The 25956-nt window shown below is 43.5% G+C and overlaps 1 protein-coding gene across 3 annotated transcripts in view; it reads right to left on the reverse strand.

Moving 5' to 3' along the window:
* The window catches only part of AKT1 (AKT serine/threonine kinase 1), an 87145-nt gene extending 63706 nt beyond the window's left edge, over positions 1–23439 (reverse strand). Inside the window, exons 1-3 of one of the 3 annotated variants that reach the window (XM_037393241.1) lie at positions 22885–23215; positions 21720–21794; positions 16178–16359 (exon numbers count right to left, since the gene is read on the reverse strand). In XM_037393241.1, coding sequence (XP_037249138.1) covers positions 16178–16223 — 46 coding nt within the window. In that variant the 5' untranslated portion in view covers positions 16224–16359; positions 21720–21794; positions 22885–23215. Of the gene's footprint in view, positions 1–16177; positions 16360–21719; positions 21795–22884; positions 23266–23375 lie in introns of those variants that run through there. The other 2 variants (XM_037393242.1, XM_037393240.1) reach the window with 2 other exon arrangements.
* Between the last annotated feature and the right edge of the window lie 2517 nt (positions 23440–25956).

Raw genomic sequence — 25956 nt, forward strand, 5'->3', positions numbered from 1 at the left:
ATTCTCAGTTCCAGGACAGTATAATACACCAGCCACCTCTGCAGACTCTAGGTGCTCTGCCTTAATTTTGACCAACCTGCCTACCTCCCCTGGGCAACAAGGAATGGGGAATGCCTACTACAGCTTTTACTAACAGCACAGCAAAAATGGAATAGGCAATGCAGGCATTGCTTGCCTTCAGAAGTCCAAATCCGAACAATGAAAACGATTTCCAAAACAGTCAGCACTATCCTGGCATTGTGGGAAAAGGAAGGAAGACGTATCAAGTTTTCAGAGTAGGGAAAAAAAATAATCCATGGCAAGTCATGAGCACAATTTTAAAATAATTGGTGAAAGTTTTAATAGGAAGCTGGTATTAGACATGCATCCTTCAAGAACCTACTTGTCCTGGAGATTTTAGGTTATAAAACAATAAGAAATAAAATAAAAAAAAATCTCTTTAGAACTACAGCTATCTCATTTCAGACACAGATCTAAACACAAATCTGACGTAGTTTCATATGGACACCTTGGTTCCACACTTCACACAACAATCTTGTCTCAGATAAAACAAATTCCAGAGGTTGGAGACTGCTCAAGGTTTTCCATTTCTGGCTGAGCAAGATTTCAACCCTGCCCTCAAAGGCTCTCTTTTCTGAGTGAAATGGCACACCAGGTCCAAAATTTACTCTGTCCTTTGGGACGCCACTTGCAGCCATCCAGAGCACCAGTTGTGAAATAAGCTTCTATAACTTAAGGAAGGGTATTCCTAAACCAGCATTTAATGCCAACTGTTTGAGGTAACTATTACCCTGGAAGAAACAGCAGAGATCCATCACCCTAAGGACTACCTGGTTTATTGGGTCTGACTCCAAAAGGTGTCTGCTCATCATAACAGCCAAAAGATGACAGACTGCTACTCTAACCATTACAAAAAAGGCCTTGATGAAAGATGCGGTCACTCTACTGATTGGGACAAAGGAAGAAATTTATGAGTTGGTGCTAGCCGAGGACACCAGATCAGCCATGCTCAGCTTCCAGGTTGCCTCTGCTATCAGTAGACTATCCTGTCAATCGCTGCTGACAAGGTGGACCTTGCGGCCCAGGCCTCTACTTTTATAACAGGCTGTTGCTGTAACCTTCAGCCACCTGTAACACACACATCCTCTGCCATGGTCAGACTGTCAAGGAGCTGCAGCCAACCAGCTGTTGCCAAAGGTGACCTTAATGGCACCTAATTCAACTTCCATCAGTGATATAAAGTAACTGAAGCCTTGCCTGGAGAGGACCAGAAAAATGGAGGTAGCCCTATGACCCACCCTGCTACCCCTATTTCTCCCCCTTCTTTTACACCAGGACTACAAAAGAGTGAAGGAGAAAGGCTGGAATGAGGTTAGAAACATTTCTATTTTCTGAAAGCAAGCCTCACAGCAACAAGAGCCAAACAAACAAACAAAAGAAAGCAAAACTCCCAGCAGCTTCACAGCTACATAGCAATCTTAGTAAACCAGACATTCTAGTAATTAAAGCAAAAAGCAACTTTTAGTTCCAAAGCACAGACCCAGAACACTAACAAGTAGTAAATTAGCGAGGTTTGTTTATTATTCCATGTTTTGAACCTTTTCCTTGAAAAACCTCAACTTCTGTATTTGAACAGATCAGCCAACACTGAAAAATGAAAACGCCTGTTGACAACAGAAGAATTGCTATTTATTTTCTGTTTGACGGCCATCACAAGGAATATCAAAACTAAAACCAAACACTTCCACAAATAGGGTTGGTTTTCTCCTTCAAAATCAGGCTGGGCTTTGCATGAGATTCCCAATATCAAAGCAGCACAGAATCACAGAATACTTGATGTTGAAAGGAGCTGTCAGAGGTGAGCTGGTCCAACTGTCCACTCAAAGCAGGGCCATTCAAAATGCTACAAAAGAAATCCTAACACTAATAGTACGTGTAGGAAATTCAGGAGAATTATAAAAATACAAAGGCAAAAAATAGAATGAATGCAACTTTATCAGACTGCAACTTTCAAATCAAATTCAAGGAACAAAACCTCAAGTCTGCTTGGCCACGTGCCCTCATTTTAATCTCCTTGCCTCCAGTAACTGGTTTGAGGATTATAAGAGTCAGCAGAAAGATGAGTATCAATAAACATTCTCTGTGTGTACTGGGCATAAAAACGAGAAATGCATTCTGTGTTCCTCCATGTTTTATTTCACCACATGAATGATGAGAGAAATAGCACAGGACTGTACATGGTCAGAAAGGTATGCAGGGCCTCTGAAGTGTGAACGTGTATCTACAACCACATATCCTGGTGCGTGTCATTCCCCTTCTAAAACAGTGCCTGAAAAGAGAAAAGTCTCCAGAAACATGAGGTTTTGCCATAAGCACACCCAGTCTAGTCATGGGAGTAAACAAACCTCTTCAAGACCCCAACAAGAGGTGTTATGAAGTAGCCCACTCCTAGCAGCCTGGAGCAGCTACTGAGAAGACAGCTTTCCTCTGGCCATAGGGAGGAGAATTCCTTAAAATGGGAAGAAAACTTCATATATTCGAAGTTTTGCACATCCCTGCCAGTAACCTGTGAAGAGGGTTAACACAAAAAACCCAAAAGACAACCACAAAAAAAACCCACCACCAAAAAAGCACCCTTAAAACCAGATAAAACTTATCACAGTAAATCTCTCCCCCCCCACCCCCACCCCCCTTTTAGATACATCTTTCTATAACATGATGATTTGTATTACTGCAGTACACTGCAACTTCAGACACACATCTGGAGCCAAGCCACCTGCTGTACAAATAAAACACCGAGACAGCCCCTGCTCTGCAGGGTTTACTGTTACAGGACAGGGACAACAGAAGGCCAGACAGACACATACACAAAAAAAAAGGGGGGACCAATACTGGGCATCACAGTGAACAGCAGTCTCAGTACACATGCACTGCAAGTTCATCAAAGCCTTTTATAAGCAACACAAGGAGCAAGAGCTTTTAAAGGGGATAATAAAGCAGTACTGCAGCTGTTTACAGGGACCATTTCCCAAGTGTGAAAGTATAACACAAGAGAAAGCACAGAAGTGCTTGCTTGCCCCTGCATTGTAGTCGCAGTATAGAGACATGCTAGGCTAACTGAAGGCAGAAGTTAACAACTTAATAGCAAATTAGAGATGGTAAAAATAGGTATGAAAAGCAAAAGCAGCTGGTTTTGCAGCTCAGTGCAACAGAGGAACTAGCAGATAGCAACAAAGCAGCAGGCAAAAAGAACGAGCTCTGCCTTGCTCAGGCCAGCACTCTGAATGGGACATTGTTACATGCCAAGCATACAAAGATACAAGATGATGCAAACCTTCAAGAAGTATATTCCGCCTCCCCCCACCCCCCCGTCCCCCGCCCCAGCCCTCCACGTTTTGCTTTTGTTTTCCATTTTTGTGAGTAACAGTATACTCCAGCAAATACAGCCACTTTGAAAACACCAACTTCTTTGAGGATCAAAAAATATAGACTCTGCGGACAATCTGGTTTATAGCTGCTGTAGAGCTGAGACAAGTCACTGTTTCAGAAAGAAATCTGGCCACCTGCTGCTCTAAGCAGAGGTGGTGGCATACATGTAAAATCATGCTTTTCTCAGAAATTACAACTGATATTACCCAGGAAACACAGACTAGTCTGGGAAAAAATGCACTAACTCCAAATGGTGCAGTTAGGCTGAATGGAGCTGTAGTGGCTGGCTAGTAGTCTTCACTCAATTGTCACAGGTTTGCTCAAATCAAAATAATTTCATATTATTCCCAATGAACAATCTACTACAGCCACTTTAGACCTCTGGCTTCCTTTCAGGTCAGAGGGTGGCTACCAGTAAGGCTGGGACATCTCAAAACCTCAGGCATTAAAAAAAAAAAAAAAAAAAAAAAAGTTATAGCAGTTACTATGGAAGGATGAAACACCTACAATACAAAAGGTTCCTAACGCAGGCAAGAAAAGCACGTTCTAACCCAATAAAAGCAATCAGCAGGTCTAGTTCTAGAGCTCACGTGTGATCAGATCAGTCTGTGTCAATGACAAGGTGTAAGTTTTAAGCAGTTGCTCTTAATGCAGCTGAGCTACCATGGCTGAAGGGAAGACACTGCTCCATCATATCTGTTCTTTAACAGGGCTGGCTGCTATGTTCAAAATGCAAGGCCATATTTGGTTGCTACATCTTTGCAACCCCACTGTGCAAAGGGAGAGAATTAACCCAGCTTGTAAAGGCAACAGTCCAGAGGAAAAAATCCCTCATTTTACCTGAACATGCTGAATCTGGCAAGAGCTGACGGTCAGGGAACACACAGAACCCTTGAAAAACACACAACATCATTTATTACACTGGGACAGTACTTTGTGTTGCACAATCCAAGCTTTTGTTTCAAGCAAGAAAATGTTTTCTAAATATTTTGTCACCATGACAGTCTAGCCTTGGACTCGAATTCTGCCCTCGGTCACTCCAGAACACCCCTGTGAAGTCAACTGTGTTGTACAGTTTGTCACCGCATCCCGGGCTGCCGGGAAGGCTCACCTGGCAGCATGGCTACCAGCATCCTCTCAGCCCAAGTTAGTCTTCCTACCCACAAAACCAGACATACTAAACACCTCCCCAACAGGTTCAGCTTTATTTCAGGAATACAGGCCAAACAAAAACCATTCCCAAGACAGCAGAATGAAATATTTTAAACACACAGAGAAAAAAGAGACTTAGAAAAATATCCCAGCTTTGAGGGCCCTGTTCCAAGTAAAGATATTTCTTTCAGGGACATTAATTTGGCAAAATAAATCTGAGCAGATACAGCCTAAGCCCACAGCACAGCCCTAAGAGCAGCAGCGGAGCATTTCTGTATGACTCAGGAAGCCCAGCAAAGACTTCTGCAGAACAAGATCAACAGGGTGTTTATATACAGCCAGCAGCATCATGTGAACGGGCAGTTTAGTTTGTAAAATGAATGTTTGCATTGTTATTTAAAAACACAACACAACAAAACACGCATACAAACCAAAAAACACCCTCTATTCCACACTTACAAGTTTCCAGCATTATAGCAGGGGAAGGAAGTACTCCAGCAGCCAAAATTTACAAATTCTTACCATAACTTTGGCACAGTAAACTTCTCCAGTGTCACAAAGGCCTATTCTTCAGGGGGCTCCGGTTGTCTTTTTTTTTTCCCCCTCTTTTTTTCAGAAGGACTAATCCACATGTGAAGGCTATTAAAGAACACACAAAATGCCAACAGAGGCATAAACATGCACACTTGCATGTGTGTGTGTTTTCAAAGTTTTATCTGTCTTTCCTAATACAAAAAGATACCTAGGAGCAGCCTGGAAGCAGGTATTTCTGCTGTCTCTCTTTTTATTGTGAAGCTTGGTAAGCTTTTTCCTTTCCCCCCCAAAATGGCAATACTATTTCATTTTAATTCATTCAAATCACTGACAGAAATTCATCCTCATGAGTTGCATTCAGCAGCCAGGTTTGAAGAATTTAACAAAACCCAAAGATTTTGATATGGAGGGGAATCGTTTGTCTGTCTGACTAGAAAATAAATTTCTAACAGTAACCTTTTAACTGTTGGAGGCACCGTACTACAGCCTCAAAGAAAATGCTAATACTCTAAGTTATACTCAACATTTCTGCACTGCAAGAACAAATCCAAGCTCTGAAAGTCAGCACTTTTCCCTCTTATTATCTGAAGCTATATAAAAGCCCTAACAGAGATTTGAAAGAAATACAACAGAAAATCCTGTCTGATCTAAATACATAGAGCTAAATTTATCTTTCAGTTTTCGAAACACCGCTTAGAGATTGGGCATTTAGAGTTCTATTCACTAGCTAGAAAAAAGCCAAATGGTACATTTTAAAAAACTGACTTTGAAATATTGTTATGAGAACAGGGACAAGCTATGTAAACCCTAAAATTCTGTGGGTCTTTGTATTCACGATTATTGTCACAAACTAAAAGGCTCATATTCCCTACTAAGCAAACATTTACAATTAAATCCATTCTGCACAAGGCATTTGCATTTTGAGATAGAACAGTCAGTTGTTCAGCTGCTGTGATTTAGATGGATTGGTTCATTATTGCTGCAGTTCGTTTTCAGCTACACTGTATAACAAAGGGGTGCCAATGTAGTCTTGAATGGCTTTAAAGCTAAGTATGCTGGTATTCTTCCATGATGATGTAATTTAACTATCTCCCCATCTCTCTGATCATGATATCTTGACTTTACAGGCTAAACTTCAGCGAAAACCACAGAAACAAGCTGTCACAACACTGTTCAATAGGCAGTATCTCTGCAGGTCAGCTGAAGGCTGTTGCTGGCAAATTCGCAGTGATTTTCCATATATGAAAAAGTTGGTTTTCCCCAATTCTTATTTAAAAGAAATACTTTTCCTATCATGCAAGTAACAACTTTCTTGTAATAACTTTGACTTCCACTCCAGATGTATCAGCTGTACACCTTCAAATACTCATACAATAGTGAAAATGTATCTGTACCAGAAAAGATGACCTAGAACTACAATGTCTGACACAAAATTTCAAGTTGAAAAAGTCAAGCGCTATCCTACTCCTTCACTGCCTGAAACACACCACCAAAGGTAGTATTAAAGCAGTGAAACCTTTTTTTCTATTAGCAACCATGTAAAAAGGCAAGATTTCTTCTTCAAAAGTAAAAGTCACGATGATTAGTGGCATTTAACCTCCCAATCTAAAGCATGGTCTTCAAGGCACTGCCAGAGCAGCACAAAGAACACTTTACCACAGAATGACTTGATTACTGAATTTACAGTGGCAAAAGATTCATATCCTATGTCCACAAATCAATTTCCACCTATAAAACTACTTCCAAGCCCCAGAACCAGCACTGTCACCATAGACTATCACAACTGAATTCTAGTTTGCTCCACATATAAACTTGCAGTGGAATAAGAAACATATAATATAGCTAAACCTATGGAATGACACATTTAAGTCAACTACTGAATTATGAAACAAATGCCTTCTCTTCTCTTGGTGTTCCCAGAAATTTCATTTCTACTTAACAAGAATAGAAGGGGAAAGAGACTACATGACTGAAAGTTAAAAATTAAACAAAAAAACAAAAACCAACCACCCCCCTCCCCCAAATATGCATTACACTTTCATTTAGTTAACTGACTGCTATTTATAAAAGGTTTACAGACCACAGGCAGATGCAGGGATGTATAAAACACACAAAAAACCACCAGTCCAGACAATCCATGCCTGGAAGCCCCTGAAAAGCAACTAGCAAATAACAGGTAGCATTTTCCACTTTGCAGCTATGAAGAGGCCTGACAATGGATTTTGAACTGCCTCTCAGGTTTGTTCAAGGGTGTAACTTGTTACTGACACTGCAACTGTGAAGCTCCAACTATGGCATAATGGGAAGAATATACAGAATAGCATGTACCCTTATAGTTGAGGGCATAAACCGTACCTAGTGCAAGTATTTTCCACACCAGTGTAACTACAACATTCTCAACAAGGTGGCATTACATTGGCAGGCGTAATATGGCATGTACAAAGGGTCACATCAAAACACATGGCAAAAATTTTAAATACTTTTCTCTTACATCTTGAGATTTAGTTTAATTGCAGTTTATATTTTAACTGCTTTTTTATCAGTCAGTTTCATTTGTATGTTTCTATTAGCCATCAGACCCACTGAGCCTCCTGCAGAAAAAAACAAAAGTTATCATTTCATATTACTTGCTTACTGAAGTGTAATCAGGATGCATTTCTTGATGCCCAGATGCTCTGACATAACCGCAGAAATAGTAGGGTATACTACTAAGACTAAGAGCTCAGAAAAATAAAAACACACATTATAAATTATTTATTTTAAATCCTCTACTTTTTGAGATTTTTCACTAATAAATAAACAGCCTTTTTTCTTCTCCTTTGTCTAAACTGTGAAGGCGGCACTCCAGTTATGTTTTCCACTTTTTTTTTTCTACATTATGAAGATTAGCAAGCTCCTCCACTTCAGAAAGAAAAAGGGGCAAAGCTCTCAAAATCTTGTGACTTCTACAGGTGGGAACTGATTCATAAAGCCACCACAAACATAAGGGCTTCACTTCACATTTGACAATTAGCAGCAATTCTTCTAAGCAGCCCTGACCTCCATCAGCAGCTGAAGTCCATTCCAGTAACACCATTGTCAACCTCATGAGTCAGACTTTCATATTAGCATAATAATCCTTGTCCTGAAGACCTCTCCTACAAAGAAAGGCTGAGAGAACTGGGGCTGCTCAGCCTGGAGAAGAGAAGGCTCCACGGAGACCTTACTGCGGCTTTTCACTACATCGCAGTAGTGTATGAAAGACTGAGACAGGCTTTTCACCAGGGCCTATAGTGACAGGACAAGGGGTAATGGTTTTAAATTATAGGAGAGTAGATTTAGACTACCTATATAGAAGGAAGAAATTCTTTACTATGAGGGTGGTGAAACACTGGAAGAGGTTGCCTAGAGAAGCTATAGATGCCCCATCATTGGAAGCATTCAAGGTCAAGTTGGATGGGGTTTTGAGCAATCGGAGCTACTGAAAAGATGTCCCTGCCCAGGGCAAGGGAGGTTGACTAGATTATCTTTAAAGGTCCATTCCAACCCAAACCATTCTAAGACTGGAGCTCTCTCCCAAAACAATTATCTTCTACGAAGGTATTTCATAGGTGGTTCACGACTGACACAAAACCCACTCCTCTTGTATGCATGTTCTGTGGGACTCGTTAAGGGCACATTAGTAAGACGCAAGCAGAGGATAGCCCTGTAAATGATCTGGATGCTGCACTCGCTGTTAGCGTGAAACACCACAGCACTCATTCACAGAACCACTGACTCCAAAGCATATTTCTACATGCAGTTCACCAAAGGCCTGGGCTTTGGACAGCACTTCAAAACACGCTCTCCTCACTTACCCAAGAGACTCAGGGAAACAGTAAGCGACTTGCCCACAGTCTGTGATGATTGTTTATCTCAGCTGTCCTCAAACATGACCATGCACTTTTGAATAAACTGACAAATTTCACAATATTGTTTGACCAGCTATCTTTTGCACATTTTTGGCTCAACTTGAAGAGGTGGGAGAATAATCCCAGAGTTCCGTAACTTGTTTTCCAACTGCACTCAAAGTTGGTCTTCATTATTTCCCCCTTTCAGTTGCAGTAAATATTTCTCACAGAAGCACAGTACTTCACACCTAATATGGTGCTATTCTTTCTCCATTCTTTTTCTTCCTCTTTCCTCACATAGTTTCCTGGTTTTTGTTCCCCCTTTAAGTGGCACATTGTACCTGTAACATAATACATCTGAAAATAATAATCCCTCCTCTGTCTTTCCCCCATGAGAGAAGACTATTTAAATAAGATTTAACTATTTTTTCTTAGTAAATCAGTTACTTTAATATTAAAAGGGAGAAAAAAAACCCAGAAGGCTGACAGTTGTTTGTTTTGACAATGCTATGTCTTTTAAAATGCATTAAAATTAAATGTTCGAATGTTAAGCAAATTTCTTTCCAATACATATTCAGGTTTGTTTTCTGAATGAGTCTGAGACCAATGAACATCCTAACTTTGAAGAGAATTATTAGTAACATAAAAAGTGGATAAAAGAAGATATAGTGCACGTCACCATGTATTGCTCCAAGAGCAAAGTCCTAACCAGCTTGTTCAGATGGTGAAGTCTAGGGCTAAGTGTGCTAACACAGAGGAAGTTTAGGCAGGGGAAGCCGTGGGCACAAGTGAGGAGTGCAAATGACGGTGTTTAGGCAGGGGGACCGCCAGCAGGGAATGCTGGAAGGGAGGGAACATTCTGGCATCCATCACAGAGGCTACAGAAAATATTTTCAAGTAAGGACAAGGCACCAAATTTAAAATGCATGGCACCGTACCTTGCCTAAAACCACTCCTGCAAGAACAACGAACAAGCTTTACTCTCGTGCTCTCCCTTACCTCAAAATAGCATACTCACTTAGTACTTCTTTCTTCCTAAATCCAAACCTGATGACTTCTCAATATGCTTACTGAGAGAAAAAAAGAACAGAAAACCACACATGGACAACTGTTTTTGGGGTTTTTTTTTTGCACAGGCCTACCTTTTCCTTCTTGAAAACGAGGGAACTATGAAAAAAGAGGATCAAAGCCAATTCAAGCAGTTTCTGCATGACCCAACGTATCAAGCATTCTCACATTGACTTTAACAGGTTTAGCAACGTGCTACATCTCTCATTCTCAAATCTCTTTTAACAACAAGTAACAGTAATTTATGATGCTACCCCACTTTTAGAGATAAAATTGAGACCTGGTTTGTTTTGCTTCTGATGTGCAATGATACAGAATATGAAAGTAAACTTCCAGGACTGACATAAATATTGTGGGCATCAACACCTGAGCTCATCCTCTTTGCCATTCAAACCAGGAGTGTGTTTGGTGTCACTCACATGTAAGTTCCAGTTTACAATCACAGAGAAAAACATCTAACCTAGCATGAGTTCTCTAAAGAACTAGAAGTATTTTGCAAAAAAGGTGGGGGAAAATGTAAGAATAAAAATTTGGGGGAGTAATTTTTACTGAAAAAAAGAAATACCTCGCCCTTCAAAAATGTAAAGCTGTGGCTTAAAGAATGGGTTTTGCTACATGAAAAAAATGTTCCAAAACAACGACTTTTCTAGGACAATGGAAAGTAACAAAGATGGTAAAAGACTTAAGAAGTCTGCTCAGTGGAAGGAAGATGAGCAATCTCGAGGTTACACTAGCTCTTTCAAAGATGTAGTACAGTATAGTTACACTGTACTAGGTAATTCTCAGCATTTGAATGCCCTGTCATCCAAAACAGACTTTTCACAGTACACTGGATCCAGCCTGTTTCCTGTGATCTCTCCACAAATAATTCCATCAGATGAGATTTACCCTCCAAAAGTCTAGCTGACTAGCCATTATCAGCTCATATTTCTCCAGATGTTTTGTGATCTCATCCTTTCTTAATGTCTCTAGCATCTTGTCTACCACCAAGGTCAGATTTATTGGTCAACAATTTCCTGGTTCCTCCCCAATCTCCTTTTCCCAGAACAAGGCAAGCAAAATAAAAGCAACCGAGAGCTAGCGTTGCAAAATTATTGCCCCTTGTGTTGAAAAAGAGACACACAAGAAAAACCACAAACTGACACAGCTTATCTTTTGTTTCCAATAAGAAGAGCAACAGATTTCCCTATAAACTCAACCCTTCAGCTCTGGAAGTGGCATCAGTTTCTTTCCCTCTGTTACAACCCCTCCGTTCTTTGTTGAGCCCCTACCTTGTTTCTTACCTTTCCTCTTCCCCCCAGTTTTTCCTCTGAAGCAGCTGTGCCCTCCATAGCTGGCATCCTCAGAGTTCAGATGTGTCTTAGGATCCTTTGTATCAAGTGCCACAGCCACTCCTTTGAAATACCATGAAAGGCAGATGTTCCTTGAACTAATGTGAACCTCAAAGGTTCTGGCTACACAGGCCATCAAGAAAGTGCACTGCTATATCCCAGGGACAGGCAGAAACCATGGTACAAAATAAAAAACACCCCAAAATAAGACACACATACACACACACACACAAAGAGGTAGGGAACATGGTGAGAACAGAGAAGAGAGAAGAAAGAAGAGGTGAAGAAAAACAGCAACACAAGAGATCTGCTGGCTTTTTAAAAAAAAAAAGTTAACTTTGCTCATACCTTATAAGATTCTGTTTTGGTTCATACTAACAGAATACCCAAAGTATGAACCTGTGCTCAAAATAACAAAGCTAAAGTTCACAGTCTGTGCATTTCTCCTAGAGAAAGTTAAAAAAGCAACAATTAGCATTTAATTCCTGGCTTGTATTTTACATATGGATCCCGCATTCATTTTATGAATGAAGCTACAGGAAGACAAATCACAATGGACTACTGGTTATTTATTATGACATCTGTATCACTCCATTTAATTACAGAAATAATTCTCTGAACAAAACAAAAGTTGTATTTCCATAAGTAGAATAAATGTATTTTGTATCATTCCTATAATAAGTATCTTGTGTGTAATTTCTCATTCAAGGACCTCTAGTAATTTTCATCATCTTGGAAGCCTGACTCCTAACCAAACAGTTTCACCTGCCTAAAGTCCGCACAACTTCACATTGGTTTTCACTGTTAAAATTACTGTATGGTGTTTATAACCTATTTAAAAACAAAGCAAAAAGTAGCTCCACATTTGCTGCTACATATTAATTGATGAATACACAAGTCTCTCCTGCTGCTTATAATTGCTTCGGAGTTCTCAGAGTGAGAAATCAAGATCTCCATTTCCTTTTTCAAATGTCAGTGTACAGTTTTCCCTCCCCCTCTTTCCCTGCCTCCAAAAGGTTCCTTTTTCTATACAAGTTTATGCCCTAATAAGAAAGCCGGACATACTAGGGAAGACAGAGATGACAGAGTATCAAAATGCACAATCCCCCTCTTTGTTAGCCTTGCAGAAAGACTTTTTTTAAATAAAAAAATAAGAAAACCCACACAGGATGAAGACTGAAGACAATAGAAGGACCTTTATAAACAAGGACCAGAGCAGAAAGATGCAAGAAATCCAGCAAGATCTTTAAAACGGATCAGTAAAGCAATTAAAGTACACTTGGGCATACCTCTTTTACAACACATAACCAAAACTAAGGATATTCACAACACATACACAGAAAATCTATAATCTCAGAGTTCAACAAGCAGCAATTTGGGCAGATAATTTTCTCCTTCTCCCCTCATATCCAATCACAATTACAGCACCTCTGCATCGACCCATTTCCCCCATCCTCTCCTACTAAAATAACCGTCAATGTAACACAATCAGGGACTACACATTCCGGACATACACATACACCAACTCCAAGTCTGAGTTTCTTCACATTTTCTACGTGTGTGTTGGAATACTTCAGCCACGCAGTTATTCAAAGAGTGGTTAGTATTTTATCTACTGTTTCCGTCTTCACACAAGAGTATCGCCTCACTGTGTAACAGCACCAAAGCACTGCCAATGGGGAAAAGGGGAAAAAAAAGTTCATTCATTAATTATTCTATTTCTGCCTGGTTGAGACTAGACATGTCATGGAGATGACTCTGGCCCCTGCATAAACAAACGTCTGCACTACTGGAAGTACAGCTTCCTTTAAGGGACTGACTTACAGAACTGCTGAGAGCTCTCGGCCAGGCAGCGATGTTTAATTTCATTTCTCCATTTGTATTTTTAATCTTGGAAACAAAAACAGAAATGTACAGCATGCTGACAGAAGAAAACAACCCCACAATTCTAGAAAGCCCTGCTATTTCCCTGCCAGGCCAAAACACCTGCTCCTGCTAATGACTGCTTTATGCTTATATACACCTGCCATCCAGAAGGGCTCCAGAGCACTTTGCAGCCTGATTTACACATACACAAATCATTAAACCCACCAAAATTAAGCCACTGCTGGGGTGAGATGTAGCCAACTGTTTTAACTGCACACAGTCATGCTGTTCAATTGCTCAGGACGTGAACTACAAAACACCATATCCAACCAAAGCTATAGGGGAACGTTAGGTAGACAGCATCGATGCCCAAACTGGATTTTGGCCAGTCACTACTTAAAATATCTGCATGTGGAAAGCCCTAGGATCTTTAAAGAACACATGCAGTGCAACTTTTGGTTTTATAAATGATCCAAAAGGCAAACAACATAAGTTTCCTATATCTAAAATCCTTCTTTAGCAGTCCCTCCCTGCAGTAATTACTGTTTATGCCTTAACTTCAGAAGCTCACAGTATCAGACATCAGTTTTGGAAACATCCTGTGGTTGAAGCACTTGATCTTGCAGAGCCAGCAAACTGATAGGGTCTGGCAGTGAACGTACATGATCAAAAAAACCCACAACCCTCTAGAAAACACACGCGCATACAAGTGGATCAGTTGTTCTTCCCCCACACCCCCAGCCAAAGTTGAATTTGTCAACTGATCCTGAAACAGCTACAAAAACCAAGAAGAGAGTAACGGAGCAGACATGCTGGCACGCTGAGGAGGAGAGACAGCACTGCTTTCTAAAATCCTCCTTGCATGGACAACACCAAATTAACAGCTGCAAAGTCAATGCAGTGGAATGCAATAGGTGTCACCACACATACCAAGAAGGCAAAAAGGCATTGGGGAGCAGGTTAAAAAGATTAGGAAAGCTAGCATGCAAAAAACACCTGCTTAACAGTTTGGGCATTTGGGCACAAATTTGCAGTCTCAAATATGCAGAACATGCAGAGTAACATTTTGGAAATGGGTTCAGCAGATAATCTCATCATAATATTATCACCAAACCATCAAAGATCATAATCTGTTTCTCTAAGGTAATTGAAAAAAAAAAAAAAAAAAATATCAGGGCATCTTTTACTAAGAGCTCCTCCAGAGGTCTCCTTACTTGAAAGTAGCTTTATCATAATCCTAGAAACAATGAAAAGTAAATTCTCAAGAGTAAATACAGACAAGCTTGAAATGCAACACGACTGTTTCAAAGTTTCAGGCACATCTGCCTCTGAATCATCCTGACAATACAAAGCCAGCTTCACACTTTAAATGTTTCTCCCCCAGATTTTTGGACTTTTTAAAATAAATGCTTCTTCCCCAGGATTTTTTACTTTTTAAAACAAATGCTTCTCCCTCAGGTTTTCATTCAGTGCTCCTCAAAGTAACACTTTGGGTTTTTTAAAGTTACAGGTAAGTGCAGAAAGAATTGTAACAACAGTTAGTTTACAAAAAAGCTTAATCACTTAATTTAAAACTAAAAACTTATCTCTCTGATTTGAAGAGTTTCTAAATTAATAAATGGGAATGGGAAGCATAATTCTGTGTTACTTTCTCCTGTTTTACCCAAACACAGCATAATTCTCAAATACTTCATCAGAACAAGGTAGCCTGGGTACACCAAAATTACTGAATGAGTTAAGGCAATGAGTGGAAAGGCATTTCTACCCGAAATAAACAAGAACAAAAAAACCAAACAAACAAACAAAGAACTTTATCAAAATATTTTTACATCATCAGACAATATGCTAAGCTAGGCTGCACATCCAGCTATTAGAAATCTCTATTTTCACCCTTTTAAAACACAGATTATCATCATGTTTTCCAAATTCTTAGAAATTTCTTATTGTTGCAGAAGAACCACCAGCCTTTATCAAGGTTATGATAATACATTTCCATTTTCTTCCAGAAATAATTATGCTACACCTTTGCACCTTCAGGCAAGTTGTTGCAAACCCTCTAGAAAAATCCTGAGCCTGCAGAACCATGCGAGCTTCCCTACTGCTGGAGCACACAGATTCTGTTTTTGGTCCAAAAAAATGACGGTATTACGGAAAGTACCTAACACTGCTCAATCCCTTCCAAGAAATGATAGCAGAATACAAAGAAACAGGTGAGTCAAGTACCTTATAGGAGCAATGCTGCAGTACTTGAAAACAAACACCACCTTACCCCCCCAAAAAAACAGCCCCGGTGTTTTGGGAATCAGACATTTGAAGTCTAATAGCTATGTTATTTCACGTTTGCCACCCAGTCAAGAATAAAGATTTTTAAATAAAAATCAAACGCCATTAGTGGTACAACAGAAATGCACAGGGTGCACAAACTCAAGGTTATTCTTCCTGACTAAGACACTGGTACCAAGAACGGTTCAGACTCAAACCAAACGGCGCATTCTCTAGCAAGTCTCTGCAACAGCTCAGCATTGCTCACAAAATACAGGCGTATTTTTCACCATTCAAATGAAGATCCACCTCAAGACAATTCTACCTTCCAACATAAAAAGAAAAGCTGCAGACTTACATATAAACCAAAATAATTTAGAACAATTTAACCTTTAACGCTCCAAGCAGTACCTCCTAAGTTGCTATCTTTATCGCCATTTTCAAAGCAGCTGACACTTTTCAGTGAGCGTACACACACGCACACCCGCAAAGAAAACCCCTTCTATGTGTGATTTCTCAAACTTAAGAGAAAGTCACGCACACTCCTTACATGCCACTGCCCGTTAGGGTGAATGGAAAAATAGCAGACTATTTGAGGACATGCTGCTAAAGGACAGATCATCACACGAAAGTCAGTCTACTGTCCTGGAGTGAAGAGACACTTACCTCGTTTGTGAAGCCACCCTTCCTTCACTATTGCTACTTCATTCATAATGGCAGGAATGTCTCTTGAAAAACCAGTTTATGCCAAAAGATCACTCTGTTGAAATTCCTGAACTCCTGCAGAAGGCTCCACAAAAGGGATGGTTTGGGGTTTTTTTTCCCGTTTTCCTCCTTCTCAGCTATTTCTAAAAGGATCAAAAGAAGAGTGAACTGTCATTTTGATGTATGTCACATATGTACAGTAAGGGATACAACAGGGAGTAGGTTTCATTGTTGGGTTGTTGGTTTGGGCACTTTTTTATTATTATTATTATTATTATTACAAATCCTAAATGCGGGCTTAGCTCTTTACGAGGATTTTTGTATCTCGTGGGTGGAGATGACAAAATACATGCTTGCTGAAGTCCTGCTTCTTCACTGAGCAGATCAATTGTGGACAGACTCACAATATCACCAGATGCTGTCTGAGTAAGAGGTGGATGCAAGCTCTTGCCCAGCAGACCTCCATCTCTCCAACACCACCTCACTCTCCACAACAATAACAATTCTGAGATTTCACAAAGTCCAGTTTTCAGTATTTCCTGATAAGACGACTTCTAGAACCTCTTCTGGAAGGTGTGTTTTTTTTACAGTCTAATGTATAGTAGTCTATCAACTAGCAACACACAGGCATCTTAGAGATAAACTTCTGGCAATAAAAATTCCCAATACCCTGCTTCAGATTTTCCTACCTTCACCATCATCCTGTTAATCCCACTCAGATCTCCTCGACTCCCCAGGAAGTGTCTTCTCTACCTTTGTTATTTATAACTCCTGCCTCTGCTAGAGGTACACAAAGTCTCAGATAAGCTCACATACCTTTCTGTTATCTTAAATCAGCCCTTAGAGCACCCTGATCAATGTTATTGCTCTTCCCTGAATGCATCGCAGTTTGCTGCTGTCTTCCTTGCAACGAAATACATCTAAATACAACTTAGGATTTTTACTCCTCTGCTTTATGAGATGAAGTCCCTATCTAAATAGCTTAAAATTGCCCTATCTTATTGAAAACGTGTCTAGTTCATGGCTGACTACCACAGAAATGTTTTTTGCGTTTTTCTCCCTCATTGAAAGTAATCTCTTCCCAAATGCATTAGCTTTTATTATTTTTCTAAATTGAATCCGATTATTTTTCTGCCTGTGGTACAAACGTTCTCTGCTTGTTTTTCTTTAATGACTTCTGTGCTCTCCAAAGTGTCCATACTGCCATTCAATTTGGTATTACATGGGTGATCAAAAAAATGTAATTGGTGACAAATTCCCAGCAGTAACGAAGAAGTTTAATAAAACAAAACTCAGCAGCATTTGTCACCCGCCACCAAAGACCTGTTTTTTACTGCAGTCACTTTTGAACCACAGAGACATCACATTCCCACCTGAAAAATATTTACCATCTCTGCATGCATTTGGCACACATGTATCAATTATCTCTGAGCACACAGGTGATATCCATCCATCAGAAACTCGATTAAAAAAGCAACTAATTCCCCATAACTCATTAAGACACAACCCTGGATGGAAGAAACAGGTGATCTGAATGAATCCAACCCAGAACTGAAACCCCAGCTGGGCCAGAGGGCTCTGTACCGTACATCGCCAGTGCTCTGAAATGGGCAGCCTTCAAAGCAGGGAGGCCAAATTTGAACAAGTCCCACCACTGCCAGCAGAAACAGACTGGGAGAAAGGAGGTCCCTCCCCTGATACTTTGCCTATGAACTTTCACGGTTTATCACTATTCCTCAGTTTTTCCAGTAACACTTTTATTTTCTGGTTTTCCCCCAGAAACAAGGAGTAGTGGGGCTGGGTTTTTTCAAATTACAAATCTGCCATATCTCACTGGCTATAATTATCAACTCCGAGAAACAGATAAGATGTTTGCCTGAGGGAGGGAAAACACACACAAAAAAATGACATTGGAACAAAAGACATGTAAGAATGCCTTAATTTCATTAATAAATATGAGAACACCATATGCTGCAGAATAGAGACCAGTAACCCACAGCTGCCAGAGTTACCTTGGAACAAACTCCTTTGGCTCCAGAGGAATTAGGATAGAACTTGACGACCACTGCAGGCTTTCATTCTCCTTTCAAAATTGCATGCACAAGAGTCACGCAAGCTAGACTTACTTGTTCATGTCAAGGGTAGACCAGACCTCATTTAGAGGCCTCGTTTAAGCATCAAGCCATTTGCAAGGTGTTAAACAAAACCCCTAAGATTATCACAGCTTACATCTGGAAATGCAGCACCCAGGTGTGAAAGTTAATGCTTCTAACGTGCCATAATAGAACACAGGGACTGTGCAACCCACCTCTGCACCTTGAATTCAACAATTTAGCTGCATTAAACAATCAATATCCTTTTCAATAACCATACATAAAGAAGGAAGCTACAAGCCAAACTAGTCTGTAGAAAGGCCAATTCTATTACTAAAAACAGAAAAAAGCGCGAAGGCCCAAAATTCTGCAATCTGCAGCTAACTTACGCCAGGTTTTCTGGGTTAACGCTTGCCAAAATTACCACTTGGCAGCCTCCTGCTCCCATCCAAACTGAAATCTCCTAATCTGAATGACAATACAGCCCAAAAAAGCAGATCAACAAAGAAATTCAAAGTTCAGAGGAACTACTTTTTTCTACTCTCTGCAGCATTCAAAAAGTTTGGACTGCCTTTTCCCTTAAACTTGTACCCAAGAAACACTCCCCACTCGCTACCGCAACCCTGCTATCATGGATGTGTCCTTACCTGCCTGTCTCCTTCCAGGGGAGAGGGGTGGTGAAGGTGGTAGGGGGTATTATAAATGAGACACGCGCAGAAGACTGGGTAGTACAGCACAACAAAGTGGGAAAACGCTAAACATTCCCCGACACCAAACTGCAGCATGGGCTCCACCTCAGTCCTTCAGTCAGCTATGCCAGAGCGCGTATTTTGTAAGGGGGAACTTAAGCTTATTTTTCTTCACACTGCAAAGAGCTGGGGATCCCTTCTCGCTGTCCAAAAAGATGTCCATATACAGTTCCAACAGCAGCAAACCCACTCTTATCTGCTATATTTTAAAACTAAGTTCAAGCTGTGCCTAATATATCTATTTTAGTAAAAGATGCTATTGAAGACAGTGGCAGCAAGTAAGAGCTATTTCTCAGAATAGAAGAGCAAGTTAACTACAGGTCAATGTACTACTGAAGATGCGTAAACCAGAGAAAGTTCCTTTTCCATAAAATCCTTAGAGGGGAAAAGAAAAAAAAAAAAAAAAGGAATGATTACAGTCCTCATTTATGGTCATCTAGGAATGGTTCCCAGCGAACTGAGGGCATTTGAGGTAAGTATGACCTGGCTGCTCCAGCCTGTGTCTGCACATGACTGAATACTGTCAAAAGCTAAACAACTCAGTCTTTCTCTTAGCCTGATGTTTGCTTGTTTTTCAATATGCATTTCTGTAATACCTTTTTCAATACCAACCTATTCCTCACATGCTGAAGTGCAGTAAATCACGAACAGCACATCAGCATCGTATCACGGTGACACTGGTTTTACGTGTATATTAATTCCTTAAAGGTTATTAACTTCTTCATAAATACTGAGATAACTCACTTCCCTAGGCACTGCAGCAGCAGCAAAACCTGCTTTAAGGAGTCAGTCAAACCAACCGTCCAACTGAAGGTGGAGCAGAACCATCTTTTCCGTATTTGGGAGAGTTACATCAGAGCTCCTTCGCTCGTTCTCTTCCATTTATTATGCTCACCTTCTGAAAGGAATTCTTCCATAATACTGAGGCCAAAACCTAAGCTTACAGGATGCAAGCAGCATCTACGGTCATCACCTCATCTTCCTGAGGGACAGTAAGAGACTGAATGTGGATCACACTCACCAACCTCAGCCCTGCCACTGCCTCACCTGGCACATTAGACTGTGCTCAGGCTCTACATGTTAGCTCAGATCAGAAAGCAGGTTAGAGCAAAGCATGCTCCAGGACTAACACTTTGCCCATCACACCACCAGTTACTGATGCCCGCTGCCCTGGTGTGGCACAGTCCTGATGCTCCCAGAATACCCTGAGCCCTCCTAACGCACTACACATCCTTAGGTGTTGTTACAATGCACAGCAGCAGCACCAGGCAAAAAAGGATCCAGCTGCTCATGCCTGCATACCCTGGCCACATGACACTGTCATGAGAGCAGATGAGACACGCAGTAACTGGAGTGGGGCGGGGTGTGTGTGTGTTTGGGCCCATTACATTTATACCATGAGCAACCTAAGCTCTCTTCCCACAGCAGATCCCACATCCCAGCATAAGCTCACAGCTGAGAGCCAACTGCACCTGAACAGCACTGACACAACAAAGTTGGGCTCCAGCCAACATTTCAAGTGGAGCATAGAGATAACGTGTCCCCACCAGGCTTTGACCAGTGAAGTACATCTCCTGCATTGCACAAATCCTGCCTTGGATATTTTGCAGGAGCAGCAGCATTTCCAATGTGCTCAGGGCCCTCTAAGCCTGCAGCAGCTTCGCACCATGACCCAGTTACCAAATCTGGGCAGACGGTGTTCGAAGGACCAGGTTGTTCCAGCATCTTAGCTTACTTTACAAAAACATACTGTGGCCCATGAGTTAGGTGTGGTCACTAATATTTGCTACCGTATGTTCTGCGACGAATGACATCACGTCTACGCTTCATGGCAGCAAGTGCGGCTTATCACAAGGTTCAGAAAGGCTTCTCTGATACTAAGCTACAAGGAAAATGGTAAGTGGAGAACAAAAAATCTCTAAAGCCACATCCACTTTTCTTTCAGTCTGTTCATCTAATCTAGGTTTACAAAACTGTAATGTGAAATACTTGTGCTCTCATGCCTTCGCTGATCAATAGACAGGAGGTTGACACTGTTCAGGTGAGGGGGCCAGAGTTACGACATCCAGCTGTCCAAGCTGCAACTACAACTACGGTTTGATAGGACAAACTAAGCTATTTCAAAACTGAATGATGGCAGAAAAGAGACTTCTTCATACCCTCTCTGTCAAAGACACAGCCCAGACAAAATCCTCTTTATGTTCCCAAACAAGCCCTTTTACAGTTTCTGCTCATATAATTTAAGAACTGTGCTGCTCAGAACTTCTGTACCAACTTGAGATGCATTTAATCAAATTCCATTTTGACGTATTTATAACAGAAGTTTTGTTCTGTCCCCAAACAAACCACGTCAGTCATGAACCTATTTCATTCTTAATGTAATCACTTACAGGACATTTTTATAAGCCGCCAAGTGAATGCTGGAGCTATAAGTTATTTGTGGACATTGGATCAATTCTTGAATTTGATTTACCATCGCTGCACACCAAAACCAGTTCTATAAACATCACACACAACAAAAACCCTCCTACTTAAAAAATCAAAGGTAGTTCCACAGCATCTTTAAGTCTGTTAACTCAGACAAATGTTGTGGCTGTCATCAGAAAATTAACTACTACATAAAAGTAATTACTAGTCATGCAGTATGTCAAATTTATTTACCTGTAAACAAATATTCTTCTGAATTAAGTGTTAGTAACTCCCCTTTATAACTGTATTTTGAAATGTACATCCCTCCTGTGGTATAAATAAAACAAACAAGAGCAAATCAGGGATTTGCTTCTTAAATGTTAAAAGGTGGTAGGAGAGCAAACCAAAAAGAACAGTTAAATACTTTCCCCAAGGGGGTTGGGAGGAGCAGGGGGGATACTGTAAGGTGCAAGCTGCATTAGCATCAGTAGCATACTGTCAGTAAAATATATTAGAAGTCACAGCACGCTCATATACTCGATTATAATTATGTGCTTTAGAAGGAAACAGAAGTAAAAGTCCTAGAAGTCTCTGAGAACATTTTGGTAACTGCAGAATTTCACCTGAGGTAGGGGTGGGGGGGTGGGTGTATCTGCAGACAGCTCCCTACAGCTCTGCAAAACAAGACTGAAAAAAAAAAAAAAAATCAAGTCCCCAAACGCTGCACAGCCACCTACACACACCAAATGCCCACGGAGATAATCACACCCCCGTCGGCAAACAGTGGTCCGCAAAGCGGAGCTGGGCTGAACAACGCGGCTACAGAAGACAAGGGGAAAAAATGGGGGCGGGTGAGGTGGGAGAAGCGGGGGCACTCGGCTACTTTTATTTGCCACAGTTTTAGAAATACACACACACCCCCCCGCCACCCCCGTTTCCATGGGGGATGCTCGGGCACGTCCCGGGCGGCCCCAGCCCCCGCCGGCGCTGGAGGCCGCGGCTCCGAGGGAGGCCGGGTGGGGGCAGGTCCGAGGGCCGCCGGGGGCTCCCCCCGCGCCCCCCCCGCCGCATCCCGCGGGAGCCAACAGCTTGCTGCCCGCCCCGGGCCCGCCGGCAGGACGCCGGCCGGGGGCCGCCCGCAGCCCGGCCCCCCTCACCCCCCCAGCCGCCCCGGCGCGCCGCAACCCGGCCGTGCCCGGTGGGGCGGCGGGGCAGCCCCCCACCCGCCGCCGCGGCCTAGGCGGGTCAGCGGCCGCCGCCCGGGGAAGGCGGACGGCGGCCGCCCCCCTTCCCTTCCCTTCCCTTCCCCTCCCGGCCTCGCACAATGCGGCGGGCACGGCGCGGCCGACCGGAGCAGGCCCCGGCCCCGTCGCTTCCTTCCCCCAGCCCTTCCCAGCCGGGGGAGCGGGTCACTTACATGGCTGGAGCCCGGGGAGGAGGTGATGGGAGGGTGGCGGCGGCAGGGGAAGGGAGCCGGGGAGGGAGGCAGGGGAAGGGGAGGGAAGGGGGGAGCGAGCCAGCGAGCGAGCGGGGGGAAGGGGGAGGCTGGCGAGGCGGGCTCTCCGGCGGGTGCCGAGCGAAGGCCTCACTGGGCTGCCGGCAGCCGCCGCCTCCTCACCATCCCCGGGCGGCGGGCGGCGGGGCGGCTCCTCCTCCCCCTCTCGCAGGCTCTCGGCCCATGGGGCTCACACGCCCGCTCCGGCTGCCGGCTCGCCTTCCCCGCCGCTCCGCCTCGCCCCCGCCGCCGCCCTGCCTCCGGCCGGGAGGGGGAGGCCGCCCCTCGCCTCGCTCAGCAGCCCCCCCCCCGCAGCCGCCGCCGCCGCCGCCGCCTCCCCCCGCGCCACCGGACCGAGCTCCCGCAGCCGGGGCCGGGCTCGTCCCACACGCGTCTCCGCGGCGCTCGCTCACATCCTCCGGGGAGCGGCCGCCGGGTCCTACCGCCGCCGCGCTGCTTCCCGCCCGCCGCGCCGAGGGGCCGCCCCGCGCCGCGCCGCTCTCCGGGGCGGGGGGCACTTCACCGCCCGGCCCCGCCTCGCCGCCCTCGGAGCGCCCCTCGGCGCGGCGGGGCAGCGCCCTCCGCCCACCCGCCAGGCCGGCCCCGCGGCGGTTCCGGACCCCGGCGCGGCGCGGCCCGGCCCGGCGGCGGGGGTTTCCCCTCCCCCGGCACGGTCCCGGCTGCCTGGGCCGGGCGCTCGGGCCCTGCGCGGTGCTGTGGCCTCTCGCAGCCCGGCCTCGCGGGAAGCCGCCAGCATTAGGAGCCTGGCGCCCGGGGCGTGGGCAACTCGCCCCAAACACGGGGGCCGGCCCGGCCGCAGGGGAGAGGCCCGGCAGCCCCCCGCCTTCCAACCTCGGGGAAGGGCCAGGGCCCCGTGAACCTCCGGGGGGCCGCCAGCGGCAGCGCGGGGTGCCAGCCCGCTCACCTGCGCTCGGAGCCTGCCCGTGTGCCCATTGATGGCACCCCACGGTGTCCCGGGCCCCAGCGGGCTTTTCACCCCCCCGGTGGGCAGCAGGGGGGCCTGAGCGGTGGGGAGGGTGGGCGGTGGCCCCAGGGCCCGGGCCGGTGAGCACGGGTGCGGCGCTCCAGGCTATCCCGCTCTCCCAGCAGGAATGGCTCCCACCACCACCAGTTACTTGAGCTGTCGCTTTACCGCACAGCAACATATTGTGAGATTTTTTTGAAGAGCCGTTCTGCTCTGAAGAACGATGTTGTGGAAATGTCTTCAACAGATCTGTTACTTCTCCGCACTTCCAGCATCAAAATTTGGCCTCTTTGGTCATTAAGGGATTTTGTTTATTTTCTAATTGACAGTGCCATAAACACCAACTGGGCTGCAAGAACTGATGGGGTTTCTTCAGAAATGTGGGATCACCAATGACTGCATTTCTGCACTCGGAAGCTAGCTGGACCTGAGAAAACAGCACATCTTCCCACAGCTTTGCACTGTTAACAACACAAAGGTGCATAAAACTCATTACAGTGGTAAAGCTGGGGACTACGACTCTGCCTTTTCACGGGTAGGAAGCCTATTTGATATCATAAGAGGCTTTTCTACCACATCAGTTGAATGATTGTACATGTTCAGTGAAATTCACTTTCTTCTTTCATTTTGATCAGCCAGGTCTGCCTAATCGTATCTGTCACAAGGGTTCCCAAGCGTCAAATGGATGGCTGGATTTTGGGTATACCAGTGTGCTACAGGAGCCAACGCTGGGAGAGAGGAGAAGAGGCTTCACTCTTCTTTGTGGTGGAGGGATAAAGGCTGAGACTGCCTTTCCCACCAAGGAACAGCCCTTCCTGCTACACCAGCATTGTATTTTTTGTGGTTCACCTTTAGGTTTACTGTGGCATATTTCAGCACAGTTTTAAAAATGTACCATTCAGGCATTAGCAGAATAAGCAAACCCCGTGGTACAGGCTCAGTTACCTCGTTTAGTGTCAGATCTTCATCTGCTGCAGTCAGTGGAAAGATTTCTGCTGATAGCGGGGCAGAATGAAATGGCTGTGAGAGGTCTCTAAGATGCAAAGGCCGAGGAAAGGAAAAACCTGGGTTTGTGATTGCATTTCGACCCACTGTGCATTATGTACAGAATATCCAGTGTAGATTAAAATGGAGGTAGACATTAAAGATATATTGACAATTAAATTAATCGACAGTATGCAAATCTTGCAGGCAGCTCAGAGGACATGTACCAAACTTCACAAAAACAAGAAGGAAATTCATTTAGGAGCTAATGTTGAGTCTTCAGACTGCAGTTACACCTAGCAATAAAGAGCATGTGTGAGTACAGGAGTTCACTGGTTGTAAGACACTTCTGTCCAGGCAGGGGGATCTCTGGTAATATATCTGATTGCAGGAGAGCTTTCTTGCTTTCCTGCCAAATCCTGTCCTGATTGATAAGTTCCCAGGCGGCGTGGTGAGCAAGGTCATTAGGACTTCCCCTTGCAAATGAAGCAGCAGTTTAAAAAATAAAGCTATACAGTAAACAGTTTTCCATCCTGAAGAGAACAAAATAAACCTCTGTTGTTTGCTAGAAAGGAAGTACAATTAAAAAACCCCAAAATTTCAACACGAACAGATTGTTTAGATTTGCCGACTGTTGATTTACCATGATGAAAGACAGGCCCAAACTAGAAAGTTTGGATCCCGATCTGGACCTGACATGCCCCAGATTTGAGGGGAAAGTGCAATTCAGATTCTGGAGTAAGGGCTTATCTTTCAAACACAGCAAAGTACTGTGGATAAAAATACCCAGGTAAAGTAGGAAGTGCCTGGTCTGCAACAACAAAAGTGACTTTGTATTAACAATGAACAAAAGCAGCATTTTTTTTTCCTTTGAGAACAATGAAATCACTCAAGAATTGTTATAAATGCAAACAATGTGGGTTTTATCACTTAGTTATCATCAATAGGATTATAGTCTATAAACCCTAATTTTCAGGGAAGTCCCTAGATTTCCCAGAGCGCTTCCTCAAATTTCATATGTGTTG

Source organism: Falco rusticolus, chromosome 7 (genome assembly GCF_015220075.1).
Source record: "Falco rusticolus isolate bFalRus1 chromosome 7, bFalRus1.pri, whole genome shotgun sequence".
NCBI classification, from domain to species: domain Eukaryota; kingdom Metazoa; phylum Chordata; class Aves; order Falconiformes; family Falconidae; genus Falco; species Falco rusticolus.